This window comes from Phalacrocorax aristotelis, chromosome 3 (assembly GCF_949628215.1).
Source record: "Phalacrocorax aristotelis chromosome 3, bGulAri2.1, whole genome shotgun sequence".
Lineage (NCBI taxonomy): Eukaryota > Metazoa > Chordata > Aves > Suliformes > Phalacrocoracidae > Phalacrocorax > Phalacrocorax aristotelis.
This window is the reverse complement of record NC_134278.1, coordinates 21,354,714-21,375,695: the sequence shown is the minus strand read 5'-3', so window position 1 is coordinate 21,375,695 and position 20,982 is coordinate 21,354,714. Positions and strand designations below refer to the sequence as shown.

Below are 20,982 nucleotides of genomic sequence, written 5' to 3'. Positions count from 1 at the left end.
CAGCCGACTTTCGTGTGTATTAGTAGGGGTGTCAGAAGTGCTTGGTTAGAGGGACACGTGGTAGTGTTCATGAGATTGAAGACTAAATGAGGAAGCCAAACTGTTAGAAGAAATTAAAGCAAGCTTTTTCTTTCTTTTTTTTTTTTTTTTTTTTAAAACTAGAAGGATCCATCTACCGTTGTCTGTTTCTAGATCTGATGTTAACGTAGATGAACTCCAGCAGTTCAGGTACATGCTATAAATGTCTTGTAGTGAAAAATGATAGTAAAATTGAGGCAACAAGTTCTCCCACAGAGTCGCATCCAGCGTCATTCTACAAGTTCCTGCAATAAATTGACACTTATGAGGTCCTAATTAGTGATACAATTAAGAGTCAAGCCTCAGATTTATCCTGAGGGGTGTGCAGACTGTGTGGAATTCAAAGAATTTCCCTACCCTTGAGATAATTTTTCTAAGCAAGGACCACACGCCCCATTTGGGAATATCAAAGGCTGCCAAAAGCTGTCTGTAACAGCTGAAGTTTGGGTATGCTTGCATTTACAGTGTAATGCCATAATAATCTCGACATTATATTTTGTTCTATTCTTTTCCTTGTATACATTTAATGTTGGGTTTTGATTTCTGACTGCTGTTACAGTTTGAGAAGAGTCATAATTACTTCCTGCTTTTTGTGCTGAGATTTAATATAAGCTACTCTGGCCCCTGGCCTCTACCCACCAAAGGAAGAATATATCTGAAAAGGTGTTCCAGGCAAGGTTGTTGAGGTTACTCAGGAACCAATTACATACTAGCCCGAGGGTAACAAATTAAAGAAAAAGGTGCGAGATTCTGTCAAATAGTCCATATATATTCTCTAATCTTAGTCAGGCTTGTACCTTATTGGTTCATTAAAAAAAAAAAATAATGTAATAACACCTAGCAGCACAGCTGTAATGAAATATTCATTAGTATTTCCATTGTAAATCACTTCTAGAGAAACTTCTATAATTGAACGGTTTTTAATTTGTTCCTCACCGGTAGAACAGTAATCCCGTTGATTTAAATGCACAGCTACTGCAGTGAATAGGGCAGTGTAAGTCCCTAACACATACTGCTATACAGACTCTCCATGTAAACACCACATATACGTGCTCACTGTCTGCAAAACCATCCATTAATTAAAAAGCATTAAATGTCTTCAAGAGCAGTCATTAAATTTCAAAAGCATGCATATGATGCAGCATTAGAATTAAAACAGTGTTTCTTTTCTGTGACAGAAAGGGAGGGGTAGTATCATTGTTTCACATGCTGTTTTGCCTTCCTCCCATTTAATTAAACAACGTCTGTCAATTAAAATAATGTAGAATAGAGCTGTATAATTAAAAGTTGCTGCTTTCACTGAATTTTAAAGACATCAAATTACTTCTCCAAATTGTTACTTCGTCTGGAAGAGCTTGTTTCCTGTATAGAGGCCTTTATCTATTAAATGATTTAGTGATGCATACTTTACCAGATAATTACTGTCTTCTTAAAGCTGTCACAGAATTGTGCATCTGCATCTAAGAATTCCATTAAATATAAACACAGACCCTCTCCTGAACTGATGCTGCATCAAAGGAATGCACAGGTATTTTGATATCGTCGTTAAATCCCTCTGAATTCTGAGACAAGCTGAATGCTCTAATTGACTACTCTTTACAGTAGATATCTCAACGATGTGTTTCTTTAGCTGGGCATCACAAGAGTTTCATGCATGTCTCTACTCCCAGCTGAGCACTTCTTAATTGTGTTGTTCCACAATTAAAATAAGCTAATGTAAGACTCTCTTACTGCTAATTGGATCGGTCTTGTTTTCCTCTCCAGCCAGTCTACAGCCTTTGTTTCCTGTCTGTCCCTGGAATAAGTATTAGCAAATACTCAGCCATACATTGGTCAGATCAGTTCATTGATCGAGTGAAGAACTAATCCTACATATACATATAAATATATATAATATGTGTATACACAATATATATCTATTTCCATCACAGACCTGACTGAAAACTATAGAGTTCATCCAATTCACTGTGAATTGAATAGTTGTTGGTGGTGATGCAAGAAATTGTATAACTCTAATTCTCTTCCTCCAGAATAAGTGTAATACAAATCTGCCTGCTTTGAAAAGCATATTATATTGAGGGCTTTCTTTTGAGTATGCTGTAATATTTTTAGTAATAGGGTTTTGACAAGATGCACTCCAGTTTGCACCAAAAAGGTGCAAGACAGTATTTACTAATACAGAAGTTTTTACCAAAATCCATAAAACTTAGTGGCCAATGTTTGCAGTTATAACTTAACGAAATGAAGCTACGCCAAGCCATTTTTTAGCAGTTTAGAGTTCAAGGACAACCTGGACGATGCTCTTAGTCATATGATTTAGTTTTAGGTAGTCCTGCCATGAGATGGGGTTGGACTTGATGATCCTCATGGGTCCCTTCCAACTTGAGATATTCTGTGATCTATGATTCTATGATTTCAACCTCAGAGCTGTTTTAACTAGGAAAATATTTCAATAAATAAATATGGAGTGTATTAGCGTTGCTATCATTTTCATATACATATTTTACATATGTACATATGTACATATTTACATATTTTCTTAGCAAGGCTTACTAAAGCAGAAATAGCAAAAATACCTCAAGAGATAAATAATAGCATCATCATAATCATCTCTTTTTGAACCAATATCAACAAAGACAGTAATCTAGAATGTCATGCCTTTTACATATACATGTACTTGGTAGAAATACCAGTTTACAGAACAGGCTCAAGCCTTTAATGCTACATTTTGAAAAAATAAATCCTTTAAAGCAAAAAAAATGCATAAATTCCAAATTATCAGTAAAAGGTTATATTTTTTCCTAATGGATATCACTTTTGATTCTTATTTCATAGAATCATAGAATCATTTAGGTTGCAAAAGACCTTTAAGATCATCAAGTCAAACTGTAAACCTAACACTACCAAATCCACCACTAAACCATGTCCGTAAGCACCACATCTACATCTCTTTCAAATACATCCAGGGATGATGGCTCAACCATGTCTCTGGGCAGTCTGTTCCAATTCTTGATAACTATTTTGGTGAAGAAATTTTTCCTAATATCCAATCTAAACCTTCCCTGGTGCAGCTTGAGGCCATTTCCTCTTGTCTTATCACTTGTTACGTGGGAAAAGAGACCATCACCCACCTCACTACAACCTCCTTTCAGGTACTGGTAGGGAGTGATAAGGTCTCCCCTCAGCCTCCTCTTCTCCAGACTAAACAACCCCAGCTCCCTCAGCTGCTCCTCATAAGACTTGTTCTCCAGACCCTTCACCAGCTCCGCTGCCCTTCTTTGGACACACTCCAGCACCTCAAAGTCTTTCTTGCAGTGAGGAGCCCAAAACTGAACACAGTATTTGAGGTGTGTTCTCATCACTGCCAAGTACAAAGGGACAATCACTTTCCTAGTCCCACAAGCCACACTATTCCTGGTACAAGCCAGGATGCTATTGGCCACCTGGGCACACTGCTGGCTCATGTTCAGCCAGCTGTCGACCAGCACCCCCAGGTCCTTCTCCACATGCATCTTTCCAGCCAGTCTTCCCCAAGCCTGCAGCGTTGCATGGGGTTGTTGTGACCCAAGTGCAGGACCCGGCACTTGGCCTTGTTGAACCCTGTACAGCTGGCCTTGGCCCATCGATCCAGCCTGTCCAGATCCCTCTGCAGAGCCTTCCTACCCTCAAATTCATCGACACTCCCGCAAAACTTAGTGTCATCTGCAAACTTACTGAAGATGCACTTGATCCCCTTGTCCATATCATTGATAAAGATGTTAAAGGGAACCAGCCCCAGTACTGAGCCCTGGGGAACAGCACTTGTGACCATCTACCAATGGATTTAACCCTATTCACCACAACTCTTTGGGCTCAGCCATCCAGCCAGTTTTTTATCCAGCGAAGAGTATGTCCGTCCAATCCGTGAGCAGGCAGTTTCTCCAGGAGAACGCTGTGGGAAATAGAGTCAAAGGCTTTACTACAGTCTAGGTAGACAACATCCACGGCCTTTCTCTCGTCCACTATGCAGGTCATCTTGTCATAGAAGTCAAGTCTTAGTCAAGCAGGACGTTCCTTTCCTAAACCCATGCTGACTGGGCGTGATCACCTGATTTTCCTGCACATGCAGGATGGCAGTCCAGACGATCTGCTCCATAACATTCCCCAGCGCTGAGGTCAGGCTGACAGGCCGGTAGTTCCCCAAGTCCTCCTTCTGTCCCTTCTTGTAGATGGGTGTCACATTTGCTAACCTTTTATTTCCTTTTAGATTGTTTCACCTTTCAATCTTCACCAGAATAACAATTTATTAAGTTTATTATTTCATATAAATGAAAATAAATTCATTGAAAATTAAATTTACAAGTATATATCTTGCTGGTCTTTTGAAACCTTCAAACATGCAATGTTTGAACTGCAAAAATGTTTAACTGCAAAAATTAAAGAGTTTTGATAGAAAATCAAACTCTTATAGAACAGAAATAAGTCTTTCATTAAATCATTTGCACTGGTTACAGTTTCAGTTGAAAGCTCAGATATTCCTGAGAAGTTCTCCTGTCCTCTCTTTATTTCTCAATGCTGGTGACAACAGCAAGGCATTGTGGCAGCAAAGGAAAAAAGTAGCTGTTTCAAGGGAAGAAATCACTGATGCTAATTAATTTAGTCCTTTAAGAATAAACTGTACCAATTATTGTTCCCTCTTTCCTTAATTGTGGCATGAGAAAGTTTGCAATAGATACATTACTGCTCCAGGTGTAGTCCATCCTCCTCCACTATGAAGACTTTGTAAGACTTGCCTTTTTGCAAACCAGATAGTATTTGTAATATGAGATCAAAAGTATATTTAAAAGCAATCTTAAGCATGCTGAGTAATGACCCTGAGTATTTCTGACTCCAAAAGCAAATTAACCCTGCTTCAAACTGCCTGAAATCCGTGTTTAACAGAAGAGCAATATGTCAACCTAAAATATCACTGTGACTGCTTTCAAGGTCACAGAAATTGCAAATTTAGTTACTAGGGAGGATTCAGAAACATTTCCTTATGGGGATTTTACATTTTTTTGTGCAGAGATTTAGAATCGATTACAGTTAAAAAAAAAACACAAAACACTGAGGTAAAATAACTGACTTTCCCAAGGACTGCAAGTCACGTCACAAAAAGATGAAAAATTGACAATCCCAGCCAACTGTGATCTTTTGCTTTCCTTCCTATGTTCTTAGTGGAAACTTAATTATACATGTCTGATTAGGTCTCTAGTGGAGGACTTCCTGGGCTTATTCTGCTTATGGGAAGATCTCTTGGTTGCCCCATGATGAGTTGTTATACAGTTTAAAAAAGCAAGAAAGCACTTGCCTACATTGTCCTTCATAGGTCAATGATTGCTAATGGGATACAGAGTCAGACACTCCTCCAGGTCAACAGTACACAGCTGTCCCAGGTGGGTAGTGATTACATGTCATTACAACTTGATTCTTGTTCAGTGTTCTGTCAAAAATGAGATTTTTGTGTTCAATCCATTTCTTAATGGACAGGTGTTACAAACAAATCGGCTTTAATTGGCAACATTGTTAGCGGTCTCAGCAGAAAGCCAAAGGTGTGAAGTGAACCAGAGGATAAAAGCTGTGATTGCAGAGATAATCTCTAAACAGCCAATTTTTTTAGTGGTTTGGAGGAGTGGTGCAGAGAGTTTTCAACATGAGCAACAGAAGCCGTTTAGTAGACAAGAGGCTTGAAGGTCAGCCAGCTCAGTACATCGGGTCAGACCAAAGGACCATCTAACCAAATAACTTGCCCTCGAGAGAATACAAGGACAGAGGAAATATGTAAATTATTTATAGGGTGTATTTCCTGCACCTCCAATGATTTCTGGCATAGGGGCTTCCTGAGCCAGAGTTTGTTACATAGAGAAATACATTCTTTCTTTGTTTTTATTCTACTGTATTTTACCCCTAATCAATACTTCTTCTCATATGAAAAGGGCAAGTGAACCACTGTTTCCTTATCCCTTTCTCTCTTATTTATGTTTTTACGTACCTTAGTCATACAGTTCCCTCAGCTGCTTCTTTTCCAGTCTAATGAAGCTTTGTTTACTTAATCATTATTTGAATGAAGCCATTGCATTCCTTTCAACTTCTGCTTTTCCCACAACAGCAGGATCTTTTTTTTTGAGTGCTCATCACCTGTTCATATCCCATTACAGTATGGGGAAAGTTAATATTGTCTTTCCTCGTGTACATTACTATACATTTATCTGCTATATTTTTAGCAGTCCTTTTATCTCGCAGTCATTCTGAACCATGAGCAGCTTCTGCAGCTCTTTGCTGTTTGGTTTTCCTTTTATTGTTCCTTGTTACCTGTTTTGCACTGTAAACTTGGTCAGCTGGTGTTCACCATCTTGTCCAGATCATTAATATGCTGAACAGCATATGTAATTGTGGGAGTCCACTGATGGTGGCCCTCCGCAGTGAAAACAGGTTCTAAACTGCTGTGTTTTGCTTGCTGTATATTAGATAATTATTTATTTGTGGGAGGATTTTGCCTTATTTCACAGCTAATTAGTTAAGAAACTTTTGTGAGGGACAAAAGGTTTTTGGAAACCCAAGTACACCTTAGCAATTTGTTATATTAATTAACAGTTTTGGTCAACTCTAAAAGATTTGTGAGGTATAACATCTGTTTGCAAAAGTTGCATTGACTTGCTTCTTCCCCAGTTTGTTATTTTTATCCATGTATTTAGAAGGGGATACATCAAAGTGTTAATACATTGAGGACAAACAGAACAAAATGAACTGCTGGTCTTATTATATGATTTTGTTTCTATGCAATGGTCTTACGGCCATATGTATGTCCTCTTTTGCCCTTAAGAAGATTAAGAGGGATCACTCCAACTTTCTGCTCTACCATAAACTGGTTAGTAGAATATGGCTTAGTAAGAAACAGACATTTGAAACTTGGACCAGTTTGACCACTTTGTATCCTTTCCCTGTTCTTGATCGTTAACGTTCAGATCATGCAGCAGGGTTTCGGCAGGTATAAGAAGTCCAGAACTGGGAGGAGGGGGGGAGGGGGAAACCAACCTCTAAGTAGTGTGGTGAAATTGTCTGGAGAAGCCACATTTTCTTTAGGAGTTTACATCAGTTGTAGGAGTTTAGTATTTTGGCAGGAATATTTCTGTACTGTACTATCATAAGTTTGGGGTTAATAGATTTTTACCAAGTGGTTTTGGCCATTTTCCCATTCAGTTCATGAATCTAATGAATAGATGTGATGTAAATTTCCTAAAATTCTGATCTTTACTTACATTGATATGTTCTTTCATTACACTGGTATCCTACTAAAGCATTTGACTGAAGTGTAAGGGACCAAGTGGAAACATTAAATTGCCAGTGATCCACCTATGAATTTTTTGCTGCCAAATGCTCTTAAATTGCCTAGAATATTACTAATTATTGTTCAACAGCCTGCTAAAAGAAGTACAGCTAACTGTTCACAAGAAAAAGACAGGGTTTTATATTTAAATTGTCTAGATGTTTTCTGTGTCTTGAGAGTTGAGAGTATGGGAGCAACAGATGAAGGTGTTTCAGGAATTTTTATGTTCCTTTATTTCCTGATTATTGGGTTAAATTCAGTGATTATATTCAAGCATTTATCTTTGACTGCAATAAGCTACTACCTTCTGCTTTATTCTTAGACATTTCAGTTTCCAGATGGGAATGTTAGATTATGTTGATCATTTTCAACTTCAGATTGTGTGTGGTTCTGTCAATTATTTTAATTTGTACAGAATTCTAAAATATGCATCGTATTCTTCACTATGATGCTATTAAATTTGTATTAGGCTTTGGAGACACCTTAGCCTTTTGTGGCTAATTCTATGAAATAGAGCTAGTCTATTGACTTGATTATGAAATATTCATACTGCAACAACACCAGATCTCAATCGAATGAAAGTTGGATTGTTCTAGGGATTGCAAATACTCTAAATGAAATTCTTTTCCCCAAAGAAATTGCAGTCTAAAAGACCCTTCAGTGTTACCAACTCTGGCAATTTCATTACAAATTTTTTGTTTACTAGAGAAGTGCCCCACAGTCACTAACTCTCAGTTGTCCTATTAGAATGTGACACTCACTATTTTGATTTATTTAAAGGCATAAATAGAAAGATCGGCCCTTGCTGACTGTAAGAAAGAGCTTTAGGGAAAAAGAATTAACCCTAAGAGTAAGAAAAAGAAGTAGAAATAGAACAATTCCCAGAATGCACTTTATTTTGAGTAAGTTTGATGGCTTTTGAACACCTGGGCATGACAGAGCTGCAGCTGGGTCAGTCTGTGTTTTATTTGCTTTGATAGGTACTATTCAATGCGTATTTACAGCTCGTATAAAAATAACCAGCTTTCAACTCCCTTCTCTGCTGGGAAGTTCTTTGTACAACCTGGAACAAATAATTTTGGTTCAGAGACAGCACAAACACCTAACTTTGATCTAAATATCTATGTCTGTGAATCCTCAGCTGCTTTTCTGTAAATAGTACTGCTATCTTTATAAAAGAGTGAAATACGCAACTCTCATGGTAGTGCAGAGATATAAGTACCAATAAAACTTTTCAATTTATCATTTTTCTGCATTCTATAAGAAACTCCTAGCTCATTCTATTGTTTATTGAATAAGGGGTTTTTTTAAGCTCATAATCATCCTCATAAATCTGGGTTGGTACACTGAGCAGTGGTTTCCATAATTTTCTAATCTGTATCTAATTTAATTTTTTTGCCTGTAAACACTGTTTTGAAATCATTTTCAAACAAAACGAGTTACCATCTTTTTTTTGACAATTTGGGCATAGTTCTGTAGTTTTAGTCATTGATACAGTGATGTAAACCTGTGGATATTATTTCACAAGGAACAAACTGCATATTCTGCAAGTGTATATCAACTAAGACATATATCTCTCTGCAGTTTCCTGAATGTTTTAGTGCTAGTGGTTCTGTGACAACTTTTAAAATTCCATAAATGTTTTCTTTTTATCATGTTTCATTCTTGGTGCACTATTTAGTCATGATACATAAGATGCTACGTATGTGAGCAGGCTGAACAGTCTACGTATAAGCTGTAGTTTGGGTTTGAGTAGACCCTTTTGTCAAGAGCTATATATCCAAACTAATTCCCCTACCTCAATTTGCGTTTGCACACACTTGATTTAAGGTTGTTTTCTTTTGTATGCCGTAGTTACATGAAATGACTAGATTGTAAAATTATGTATTTTCACTATTCTGATACCTGGACATCCTTTATTGCTTAGATAGTATCAAAAATCTTGCCTTTCTAGTAGAAGCATTTGAAGAAGAACTTCAAAGATGAAATTTCAAGATTCATCAATCTGCCTATGGATAGTGATAACACAGAAATCAGAATTTTAAATCTACTATTAAATAACATTATGGATAAAAGTCACAACACACAAATAAGAAACCAGTATTCTGTAATGTGGTCTTTACATTAGGATATTATTTATGTTTTTTTCTCTGATGATTGTTTGAGCCATGTAGAATTGTTGCACAGCCCAGATTAATTTAAACCAAAAATTTATTTTATGTTGCATTTAGGGAAAATTCAGAAAAATTTGTAACTAAAACTTATTTCCTTTTTATTGGCAGTTACAAATATTAACAAAAATATAAATATATTTAATGTTTAGGCAATACTGAAGTTAAGTCACAAGCCTAATATCAAGATAGCGAGCATTGCTTTCTACATGAATGCTTCTTTTTATTTCTGTACTAAATCCTGAGTTTCTTGAATAGTTTTATTACTATGATTATTCACTTCGGAGGCAAGCAGAGCCAAAGATGCATATTCATGGTTTTTTTCAGTATATTGTCTGATAAACTGCACTTACTGATTCTCGTTTATCCTATACAGGCTCCATCATCACCTTCTTCACCCATAGCTAATGAACCAAAATATGAGAAGCGCTGGCTAGACACCTTATCAGTTCCTCTGTCAATGGCTCGAATCTCGAGGTACAAAGCTGGAACAGATAAATTAAGGTTTGTAATCTAAGAGGGGGAGCACTGGGTTAGATAGCTGTACCTAATATTTTGCTGTAGAGTGTTGGCTATATAAGAACTCTTTGAGTTGAGATCTGAAAGTTGGCTTATTAAAAACTATGCAGTCCATCTTCTCTCAAGATTAATGGTGATTACCAAAGATAAAGCAAAAAAGGACAATAAATATAGCTCCTACAAATACATTTCTATAATCTGTTGTATCTTGGGAATTCAGTTAGCATCATCAGCTAGTACAAAGGTTAGGGTTGGCATTACTTGAATTAATTTTTAAGGTACTACATTTCATTCCATGTCTGTAATAGAATACTTCTATATTCCTAAATTCTAATATTGTCGATTAACTCTCCCTTGACTTTACAAATTATAACAGAGTGCACAATCATCATGACTATGCTACATATCATTGTCATATAGAAATTCATATTAACAGATTTTGGCAAAATACATGGTACAAAATGCTGTATTTTTGAACGTAGAACCTTTTTGCATCTCAGAGACCTAAGTAATGCTTCATGAAGAAGCTGTGGAATAGGATGTCAGAGATGATTGTTCTGGGCTTCAGGAAAGATTAAAGCAAAAGTGAAGTTTAATAAAGCTTCAATAAATAATGTGCTTGAGAAAGATTTAACACATCGCAGCATGCATCAGCTTTTTTCTGCGAGCCATTCCCTGTGGTAGGACTGCCTCAAATCTACCAGTACCAGTGGTCCAAGCACTCCACAGTTCTCCGTATGTATGAGAACAGGAGTTCATTCACTGTTGTTGTTTTCGATTTTCTTCATGTGTTGCCCTATATTTGTTTGCTGCTAATTCTTGTTAGTGAGAGAAATGGAATCTCTGTTGAAGTATCAACTATACACATCACCTGCTACCAGGAGGTACCAGAAATTCATGTGTATACCTCTCTTGATATATGCCAGATTTGTTACCTGTTTCCTGAAAATTACCTGAAATACGTTATTCTTCTAGTAGGACAGTTGTGCTGCCTTTAACTTACAGCAATTAGTCTCCTAAGTCAGTTGGCAAGTCCTCTCACAGACTGTCCAGAGAAGTTTTAGTTTATTCCACAGTCTTTGTCTGAACTCTTCTATTTTATTTTGTCTCTCATAATTTCCTCCCACCACTTCCTCCCTTCCTACTTCAGCTGACCAGTTCATGTGATCCAACCCTTCCCAATCTATCACAGGCCTCCAACCATTCAAGGCTTAGAAGTTGTCCTGTGAATTAAGAAAGCAGATATCTGTATGCACATTTAGACATCAACCCATCATCAACTTATCATCGATGTTCTTAAATCTAAAGGGTAAATGTAAGAAGATAGAACATTTAAACCCTGATTCAGTTATCACTGTGCTAGCTTGAAAAGGTTTCACTCCTGTTCTGTGTACTTTATGCATTAGATGGAGCAATCCAAAGGGATTCCACTTCCCTAAAGAGCAGCATATGCATTTTTAGAATTCTTTGAAGTAAAACACCTTCTGTTGTTGTACTGGGTCTGGCTGAGATGGAGTTAATTTTCTTCATAGCAGCCCATATGGCACTGTGTTTTTGTTTGTGACTAAAACAACATTAATAACACACCAGTGTTTTGGCTGTTGCTGAGCGGTGCTTTCACACCATCAAGGCTGTCTCTTTTTCCTGCTGTGCTCCCACTCAACCACAAGGCTGGCAGTAGCTGAGAAGTTGGGAGGGGACACAACCTGGGCAGCTGACCCGAACTGACCAACAGGATATTCCATGCCATGTAACATCATGCTCAGCAATAAAAACAGAGTGTTTGAGGGGAGCTAGTCGTTGCTTGGAGACTGGCTGACAATCATTCTGCCTGTGGGAGATGGTGAGTGGTTGCCTTTGCAGGACTTGTTGTGGGTTGGTTTGTTTTTTTTTTCTTCCTCTTCCGTTTGCTTATTGAGCTATCTTTATTTTAACCCACCAGTTTTCTTGCTCTTCCTATTCTCTCTGGAGAGGGGCAGGGGAGTAAGTGGCAGTTTGGATGCTTAGCTGCTGGCCGAAGATCAACACATCACAGATATATTTTTCTTGTAAGGATTGAGGTGCTTAGTGCTTTCAGTTTCAGTCTGTAGAGGCATATTCTCTTGTGATGCATCTCATTCCTACATATATTTAGTGTACACAGCACTTCTTTATTCCTAGGGTGTTTTTATTTTCCTTTTTGTTGTAAACAGTCTAAAGGAGAAAGAAATTGGTCCATAAAGCCCATCACCATCCCATGATACTTCAGTTCTGCTAAATGCTCCTTGCTTGTTTTGGTAAACCAAAAAGAATATCTATATGAGCATTAAAGGAATACCACCTTGAGGTTAACTGCAGATGAGGTGTTTCCCATGTTCTTACTAAAGGTGTTTATTTTTGCCCAATGGATACCAGACTGCTCTTACCTTATTTTTTTCCTCCTCTGAAATACATGTACATATTCTTGCTGTTATCCCACTTGTATCCTTTCTTTTACACTTCCCTGTGTTCATAAAAGCACAAATTCCAACATTTGTCTTCAGTAATTGTTCTCTAAAATCATGTCTGCTTTGCATGGAATAAAACCTACAAGCAATTACAAGTATAAATGCTGACATCAGTCTAGATAATAATCCTCCTTTCAACCATATCTACACATTTCCACTCCCTTTCACATTTCAGCCATCAGTCTAAAGTCATTTGAATGCATCCATGACAATTCCCGTGAATGTATCATGGCTCCTGCTGACTAACTTACTAATTTTGCCATTCTCTGAGTATTTATTTGAATCACAGAACCACAGAATACCAGGTCGGAAGGGACCTCCAGGATCAGCTGGTCCAACCTTTCTTGGCAAAAGCATGGTCTAGACAAGGTGGCCCAGCACCCTGTCCAGCCAAACCTTAAAACTATCCAATGTTGGGGAATCCACCACTTCCCTGGGGAGATTATTCCAATGGCTGAGTGTTTGCATTGTAAAAATTTTCCTCTTGCATCCAATAGGAAACTCCCCAGGAGTAATTTGTACTCACTACCCCTCATCTTTCCTATGTGACTCTTTGTAAAAAGGGAATCTCAATTTTCTCTGTAGCCACCCTTTAAATACTGGAACATGGTGGTAAGGTCTCCCCTAAGCCTTTTTTTCTCAAGGCTGAACAAACCCAGTTCTCGCAGCCTATCCTTGTATGGCAGGCTTCCCAGTCCTTTGATCATCTTGGTGGCCCTTCTCTGGACCCCTTCCAGCCTGTCCACATCCTTTTTGCATAGCAGGGACCAGAACTGTACACAGTACTCCAGGTGTGGCCTGACAAGCACCAGTAGAGTGCGATAATGGCTTCTTTCTCTCTGCTGGTGATGCCCTTTCTGATGCAACCCGGCATCTTGTTGACCTTCTTGGCCGCAGCAGCACACTGTTTGCTCATGTTGAGCTTCTGGTCCACCAGGATCCCCAGGTCCCTTTCCACAGAGCTGCTCTCCAGCCAGGTGGATCCCAGCCTGTGCTGCACTCCTGAATTATGTTTTTCCAGGTGCAGGACCTCACATTTGTCTTGTTGAACTTCATAAAGTTCTTGTTAGCCCTCTTTACCTGCCTATCCATGTCTTCCTGCAGGGTGTCTCTCCCTTCCCAAGTGTCCACTTCCCCACTCAGTTTAGTATCATCAGCGAACTTCATCAGAGTACACTTGATCCCATCATATCCAGATCACTTACGAAGATACTAAACAGCGTTGGGCCCAATATCGATCCCTGAGGGACCCCACTTGTGACAGGTTGCCAATTTGAAAAGGAGCTATTCACCACCACCCTCTGGGTGCAGCCCATCAGCCAGTTCCCCACCCACCACAAGGACCACTTGTCTAGACTGTTATACATCAGTTTCACTAGGAGGAGGCTGTGGGAAACCGTATCAAAAGCCTTGGAGAAATCCAGGTAGACAATATCCACCACTTGTGTTCCATCAATCAAGCAGGTTACTTTGTTGTAGCAGGCAATCAGGTTTCTCAAGCACAATTTGCTCTTGGTGAATCCGTTCTGGCTTTTCCCCATCATGTGCTTCGTCTGACTTGTAGCCCCCAGGAAAAATCACTCCATAACTCTCCCAGGGACTGAAGTAAGACTGATGGGCCTATAATTTCCTGGATCCTCCTTTAAGCCCTTATCTTCTGTAGATGGGGGTGACATTAGCTTTCTTCCATTCTCTGGGATGCCTCATGATCTCCATGACTTCTTAAACATTATGGAGATCAGCCTCACAATGATGCCAGCCAGCTCTCTTTACACCCTTGGGTAGACATCGTTAGGCCCCATTGATCTGCAGGGGACAAGATCCTGTGCCAGTTCACATACCAACTCTTCCTTCACTGATGGTGGGTCTGTGTTTGCATCACCCTGAGTTTTTATTCCCAAGGCCTGGGGCTGAATTTTGCTGGTAGAGACAGAGATGAAGAAAGTATTGAGAAACTCTGCCTTTTCAGCATTGTTGGTAACTAATTAACCTCTCCTGTTTAGCAGTGGGCCAGTATTTTCCTTCTGTTTTTGCTTGTGGTTTATATGCCTGAAGAACCCTTTCTTGAGTTTTTGACATCTCTGGATAATTTCAAACCAAACTCAGCTTTTGCTTTTCTAACTGCATCTCTGCACACCCTGGCAATGCCCTTGTAGTTCTCAATGGGTATTCATCTGCTTTTCCATCTCTTGTACACTACTTCTTTTATTTTGAGCAGATGTAGAAGTTCGCGGTTAAGCCAAAGGGTTCTCTTGCTCTGCCTGCTTCCCTTACCTTTAAAGGGAATGAACTGGTTTAGTGCTCATGAAAAACTGCCAGCACTCACTGGCTCCTTTATCCTCCATGGAAGCTTCCTGTGGAATGCCTCCCAGATGAGCTCTGAGTGAGCTACAGTTTGGTCTTCTAAAATCTGAAACCTTTGTCTTAAACTACTAACCTTCAGCACGCACAGCAGGATCCCAAACTCCATAATATTGTGATCACTGCAGCCAAGGCTATCACTAACCGAGATATTACAAAGCAGGTTTTCTTTGTTTGTGAGTAGCAGGTCCAGCAGTGCCTCATTCCTGGTTGACACACCTAACATTTGTATGAGGAAGCAGTCCTCTACACAGTTGATGACATGTGAGCTGCCATATTGGTCTTCCAACAAATGTCTGGGTAGTTGAGGTAATCCATAGGAACCAGGTTCTGTTGACCCAGAGCTTGCTTAAGTGACCTAAATGTTGATTCATTGGCCTTGTCATCTTGGAGCCTATCTGTACGTTGGTAGACAGCATGCCTGCTTTTTCAGTGTTAGAGTCCATGAGTCTATGTCATGCTTGTAACTTTTTGTCTCTCTCATGTTCTTCATCATAACTTTCTTTTGTTGCAATGCTTTATTATATATTATCCTCTGAGTTATCTCTGTAGGTCTTGAGAAGGTGCACTGGCACCAGAACAGCCAGATTAATTTTTAAGTCTGTGTTCTTGAAGTATTGGAACTATCTTCTGGAAGATAGTTTGGAACATACACAGCTGTGTGCCTTCTCTTCAGCTGGATGGCCTCTATGAAAGGCCTTTTCCCTTACTCCCTACCTGAATTAAGTTCAGATAGGTCTGTATCCTTCTTTCAAAATTATCTGTATCCCTTTGGCTTTTGACATTCCCTTGTATCTATGCAAAATGTTACGGCTTGGGAAAGGATATTGAAGCCTGTATGACTATTTTGCTGTCTGTCCACTCACAGGTAATGCACACTCTGCTTTCTTCAATCCTTCTTTTCCCTAATAGAAAAACAGCTTTTTCACCTGTGAAATTCTTGCAGTTGGCTACCACAGAATTAGCATACTTTTGTTACTAAAGTAAATCACAGACTGACTGTTTTAATATATAGTACTTTATAGTCTACGTATAGTATGTGTGGCAAAAGTCCAGCTACTCTTGCTGTTCTGATGTGGTAAGCTGCTGTCAGCCAGTCTGGGTGGCCCTTCTGACCTCATTCGCTGTTGTTCTCCATCATATTCAAGATTGTTTCATATTTTCAGCAGTCTCCTTCTGGTGGTGTAAGTAAGCTCTGACTTTCAGATAACCTTAGAAACAACAAAAAGATTGTTTGTCATAAGGTCGAACAGAATCTCATATGTTACCAAAGGACATCTTTTTGTTGCCTTTATTTTAAAAAATATAGAGTATGACAATGTATGGCATGTCAGCATCTTGCTCAATATTTTTGACCATTTTTCAGTTAGAAACATGTTATATAGCTAGAGTTGTCTGTTAGACTGTGGTATACTTTTAATGCGGTTTAGATCAAATCTAGTCTAATCTAATCAGATTGGGCTATATTACTTCGTTTGTGGTTAAACTATGCAGTTTAAATTCCTCAGTTACTCATTTGAGTTTTCCAGTAACTTTGGCAAGAAGGAGCATACTTTTAGCTCTTGTGTCATGAGATGGCCAGGAACACCTGTATCTGTTTGGTTGTGACTCTTCTTTCATTATACAAGAAAGGAGTTACCTTTGACTTTTCATTATGTTTTACTTTTCATTTTGTTTTTCCCAGGAAGTGTTAAGACTGGTGACTTAGTGACACAAGAGTATATTTTGCATATACTTTAGATTTTGTCTGCACCATAGATATTAACAGAAACAAGAAAGAGTAGGATAGATTTTTTCCTTCCTTATACCTTATATAAATGAATGAAAATACAGCAGAGTGTGACTGTGAAATGTGTTCATATCACAAAACAAAACCAAAAAAATTCCCCAGAATATTTTAAAGGAAAGATAAGAAATGTAGTACATGTTCTTCCTCTTCTCTATGCAGGATCTTTCCAGTTATATCTTCAGAAGGCATGAATGTGGAAGAGAAACACTGTATTAGCTACCGAAATCACCTTTAATCAGTGTATTTCATATTGTTGATACGATTGGAGTCTGTCTGAATATTTCTATGCAGCATGCTGATTAGTCTTTTTGATTATTTATTAATTCAGTACATTTTTTTATTCACTTGCCTTTATAATATAGCACCACTACTTCCATCATTCTACACATCTCACCATCCATCAATGTAATTTTTCTCTGTAAGGGTAGGGTAATACATACAGTGACAACTCTGTTCCTTTAAATACTCTTAATTGCTAGCTGGTGATGGAAACATTTTTTTACTGTTGAGGATAGAGTTGGTCACTAAATATGATGTAAGTGTAACAGAAATAATGAGATCACTAAGTCTCATGCAAAGGAATTTGTAGTTCATGGCATAGTTTGGAGTGTTACTGTTTTTAAGATAGAAAAGTAAAAATAGGTAGTCTTACAAAGTCGGAGGACATCGTTTGGTCATTTATAATCTTCCATTTTTCCTACAGAATGACTAAAACCTTTTTGGAAAAATGGGTAGATAAGTATTTTCAGTCCTTACAGCAGATACTGAAAGAACTATATAATCATTTTTGTTTGCCTTGTTGACTGGAGCTTTAAGTGATATAACCTCTTGAACATTATGAGTTTAGAGACTGAAAAAAAATTTGCTTATTTGGAATATGGAAACTAAATTGAAGAAATGAGTGGACTGGAAATAATTCAGGCCCAGTAGCTATGAGCCCATGTAGCTATGATCCCAATTACAAAACAACTTAATTAGATATAGGCATTATTTTCTATTTCTTGGTATTCTGGCCATTGCAATTACTACAGCATATTTTGTGATTTTTTTCAAATGGGGTTTTGGGGGGTTTTGTTTTGTTTTGTTTTTTAAATTGTCTTACTGGTTTCTTAAACAGAGTCTCTCTGAAGGATTCTATTTTCCATTTTAACATCTCCGTAAGTTAAAAAAATGCCTTTCATTAGACAAATAAATTGGAAAGCAAGAAATGGAATAAAACATTTTGAGAAAGGTACAGGAATTAAACAAAATCTCTCTGAGTTACAAAACTGAATTACTGTTTGCTCACAGTTTTCAGTAACAATTATGTTGAACATGAGGGTAAGAAGAATGAGTATGTACCTGAAAGATATCACAATGAAACTGATTTGGAGCTTTAGGATGGGAGATAGTGGCAGAGAGATTAACATCTGATAAAAGGTAAGATGAAAAAGAAAGTATAGGTTTGGAGGGTTATTATTAATCGGGTGTCTTAAGGGCTATTTGACTGATGGTGCAGTAAAAACAGTACTCTAATTAAAATCATTGGTGACACAGAATCAGCATCATCAGTACAGAAGAGACACACAATATGTTATGAAAGGATGGAACTATGGGAAATGGGATGCCACACAACAGTACAAAGTGCAGGGGATGGCATTAACTATTGTTACTACAACAAAGAAACCTATGACATAGTGTTTCATGGGAGACTAGTGGAGCCTTTTGGTAGATGGCCACAGAGGAAGGCAAAGACTGTGTACAGTAGTTAGGCAGAGAATAGCTCTGAAACACCACTGTCCTGCAGAGGTAAGAAGCATTAAAACCATTATAGAAACACTGCTAAGGCCCCATCTAGAATGTATGTACAATTCTGGTTATTCAAATTAAAACATAAAATTTTCTATGGTAAATTCTCTTTTCTCAAAAGGTATTGTACTGACACTTGCTGTTCCTAATTTGAGTTATAGTATTTTAGGATTTGGCAACTGCGGTTTCCTTTGGCACTTAAGAAATTTCAGCTGGTCTTTTTTTCCGTTCTGCATAGAGTTGGAAAATGACATCCATTTTTCAATGACTTTTAGACCCGATAGCCTTGTAATAAAATGGATACATTTCACTGTGGGCAATGATTTGTGATTCCTACCATGCATACTGATTTTTTGACTAAGTTACAAAGTACTAAAACTAGCTTAGCATCTGCCTCTATGGGAGTCCATTCTGTAACCTTTGTCCTGAATTTGTCAAGCTTTGGAGCACTCCAGAAAGCACTTTATTATATCTTTAGGAATATGAGACACAGGAATTTATTGGTTTTTACTACATTGTTCAGGTGATATCTAAAAAGTATAAGCCATGAAGTCAGTGGATTTTTTAAAAGATTGTGCTATGTACAGTTTTTTTTAGGGACTGCCTGAAGACTACTGTGTGTGTTTATCTTTAAAAACATCGTTAAAATAAATGTTTCCAGTACATTTGTCACAATTCCTCTCAAGCAGCAAGACATTCTGGAAATCAGATGCAAGGGATCAGGTAAATGCAGGCTACAGAATAAGATCTGCTAAAAAGAATGTGAGCAGAAAGATGATACCTGAGAAGCAACCAGGCATTCTGTAGATCTCTCCACAGTAAGAGGCTAACTTACCCTTGGCTAGAATAAGCTGCTAAAGCAGAGGAAAATCAAGGTATAGGCAGGAAAAAAGAAGCTAGACAGGAGCTTATACCACACAGTTAGAATAAAAGATTGGCACTGAATATTGATTTTTAGAGACTGGGACCACTTTAGTACGTTACTTATGTGAGAAGTGATGTAAAATATTTTGGCCGGAAATTAAACATACTTTTGGATGCAATATACTTGCAGTCTAAAAGTGTATCAGAAATCAGTGAAATGAAAACTAAGGAAATTGCTGTGTCTTTGTGCTCTAGGGCAATATATTCACATGCTTAAATACATCCTTTTAATTCTGTTCAGTAGTGTGAAGCCAACATAAGGAGAGTGATCTCATTTCTTTTTTGAATCTTCATCCTCATGATATTTAGCTTCAAGTTTTAAAATCTGTACTGCAACTAAGTGCACATGCAAAAACGAAGCACTTTCACAGAATCACAGAATGGTAGGGGTTGGAAGGCAGCTTTGGAGATCATCTTGTCCAACCCCCCTGCTTGAGCAGGGGCACCTTGCTTGAGTAGGGCCCCTTGTCCTTGTCCTTTCATTCTTTTCAGGATGCATGTACTGAGGAACCATTTCCACTTTCCCCCAGAGATGATGTGTTGCTCTGGAAAATTGATGTGACACCTCTTCACTCTTGTTTGTTCTAGTAAATATCATCCCTTAGAAGACACAATGGCAGATCACACCATGGCATATTGCCAGCAAGCAGAAGAGAAGGCAAAAAAAATGCTGTCCACCCAAAAAGTTAAAGGGATTATTACTCTAAAGGGAATTGTTCATATTAATATTACCACTGAGTTCAAAGAATTATTACTTTATGGTTTTTTGTTTCAGGAGAAGTTGAGACTTATTTTGTCTTTTCTGCTGCTTGCTGACAAAATACTAAATTCTAATGCACCAGGATTAGCTCAGCAAGGCTCTACCCCCAGATGTCTTCAATAAAGGCCTCAGGATAAATAGCCTTGAGTTTCAGCAGCAGACCTGCTTACTTCCCACTAACTTTGACACCAAAAAAGAAAAAAAAAATCTGGAGCAAGCAGAATTTCTTGAAGTCTGTGATCATAGAATCATAGAATCGTTAAGGTTGGAAAAGACCCGTAAGACCATCAAGTCCAACTGCTAACCTATCACTGCCAAGTCCACCACTAAACCATATCCTCAAGCACCCCATCTACCCTTCTTTTAAATACCTCCAGGGATGGAGACTCAACCACCTCCCTGGGCAGCCTCTTCCAATGCCTGACAGCCCTTTCGGTGAAGAAGTTTTTCCTAATATCCAACCTAAACATCCCCTGGCGCAGCTTGAGGCCATTGCCTCTCGTCCTATCGCATTACTTAGCTTTATTGCTGTTTTTTTACAAAATACCTCTTTGTTCAAGAAATACATGTTTTCAGAGGAGTGTAATGGAAAAAAAAAAACCTATTTGCATTGTGTTATCAATAATAATAATAATAATAATAATAATAATAATAATAATAAAGCAATCTTGCTCTTTCTTCTGAAAGCAGTGGCTATTTAGATTTCAAAGGAATCCACCACATTACTAAGGGTAAGTCATGCATATGGACATCTGTTTCCC

General features: G+C 38.2%; 1 protein-coding gene across 1 annotated transcript in view; it reads left to right on the top strand.

Moving 5' to 3' along the window:
- The window catches only part of SNTG2 (syntrophin gamma 2), a 183,846-nt gene that overhangs the window by 87,229 nt on the left and 75,635 nt on the right, over positions 1–20,982 (top strand). The window contains exon 9 of the mRNA XM_075089724.1: positions 9,971–10,098. Within this exon, the coding sequence (XP_074945825.1) occupies positions 9,971–10,098 (128 nt within the window). The remainder of the gene's footprint in view (positions 1–9,970; positions 10,099–20,982) is intronic.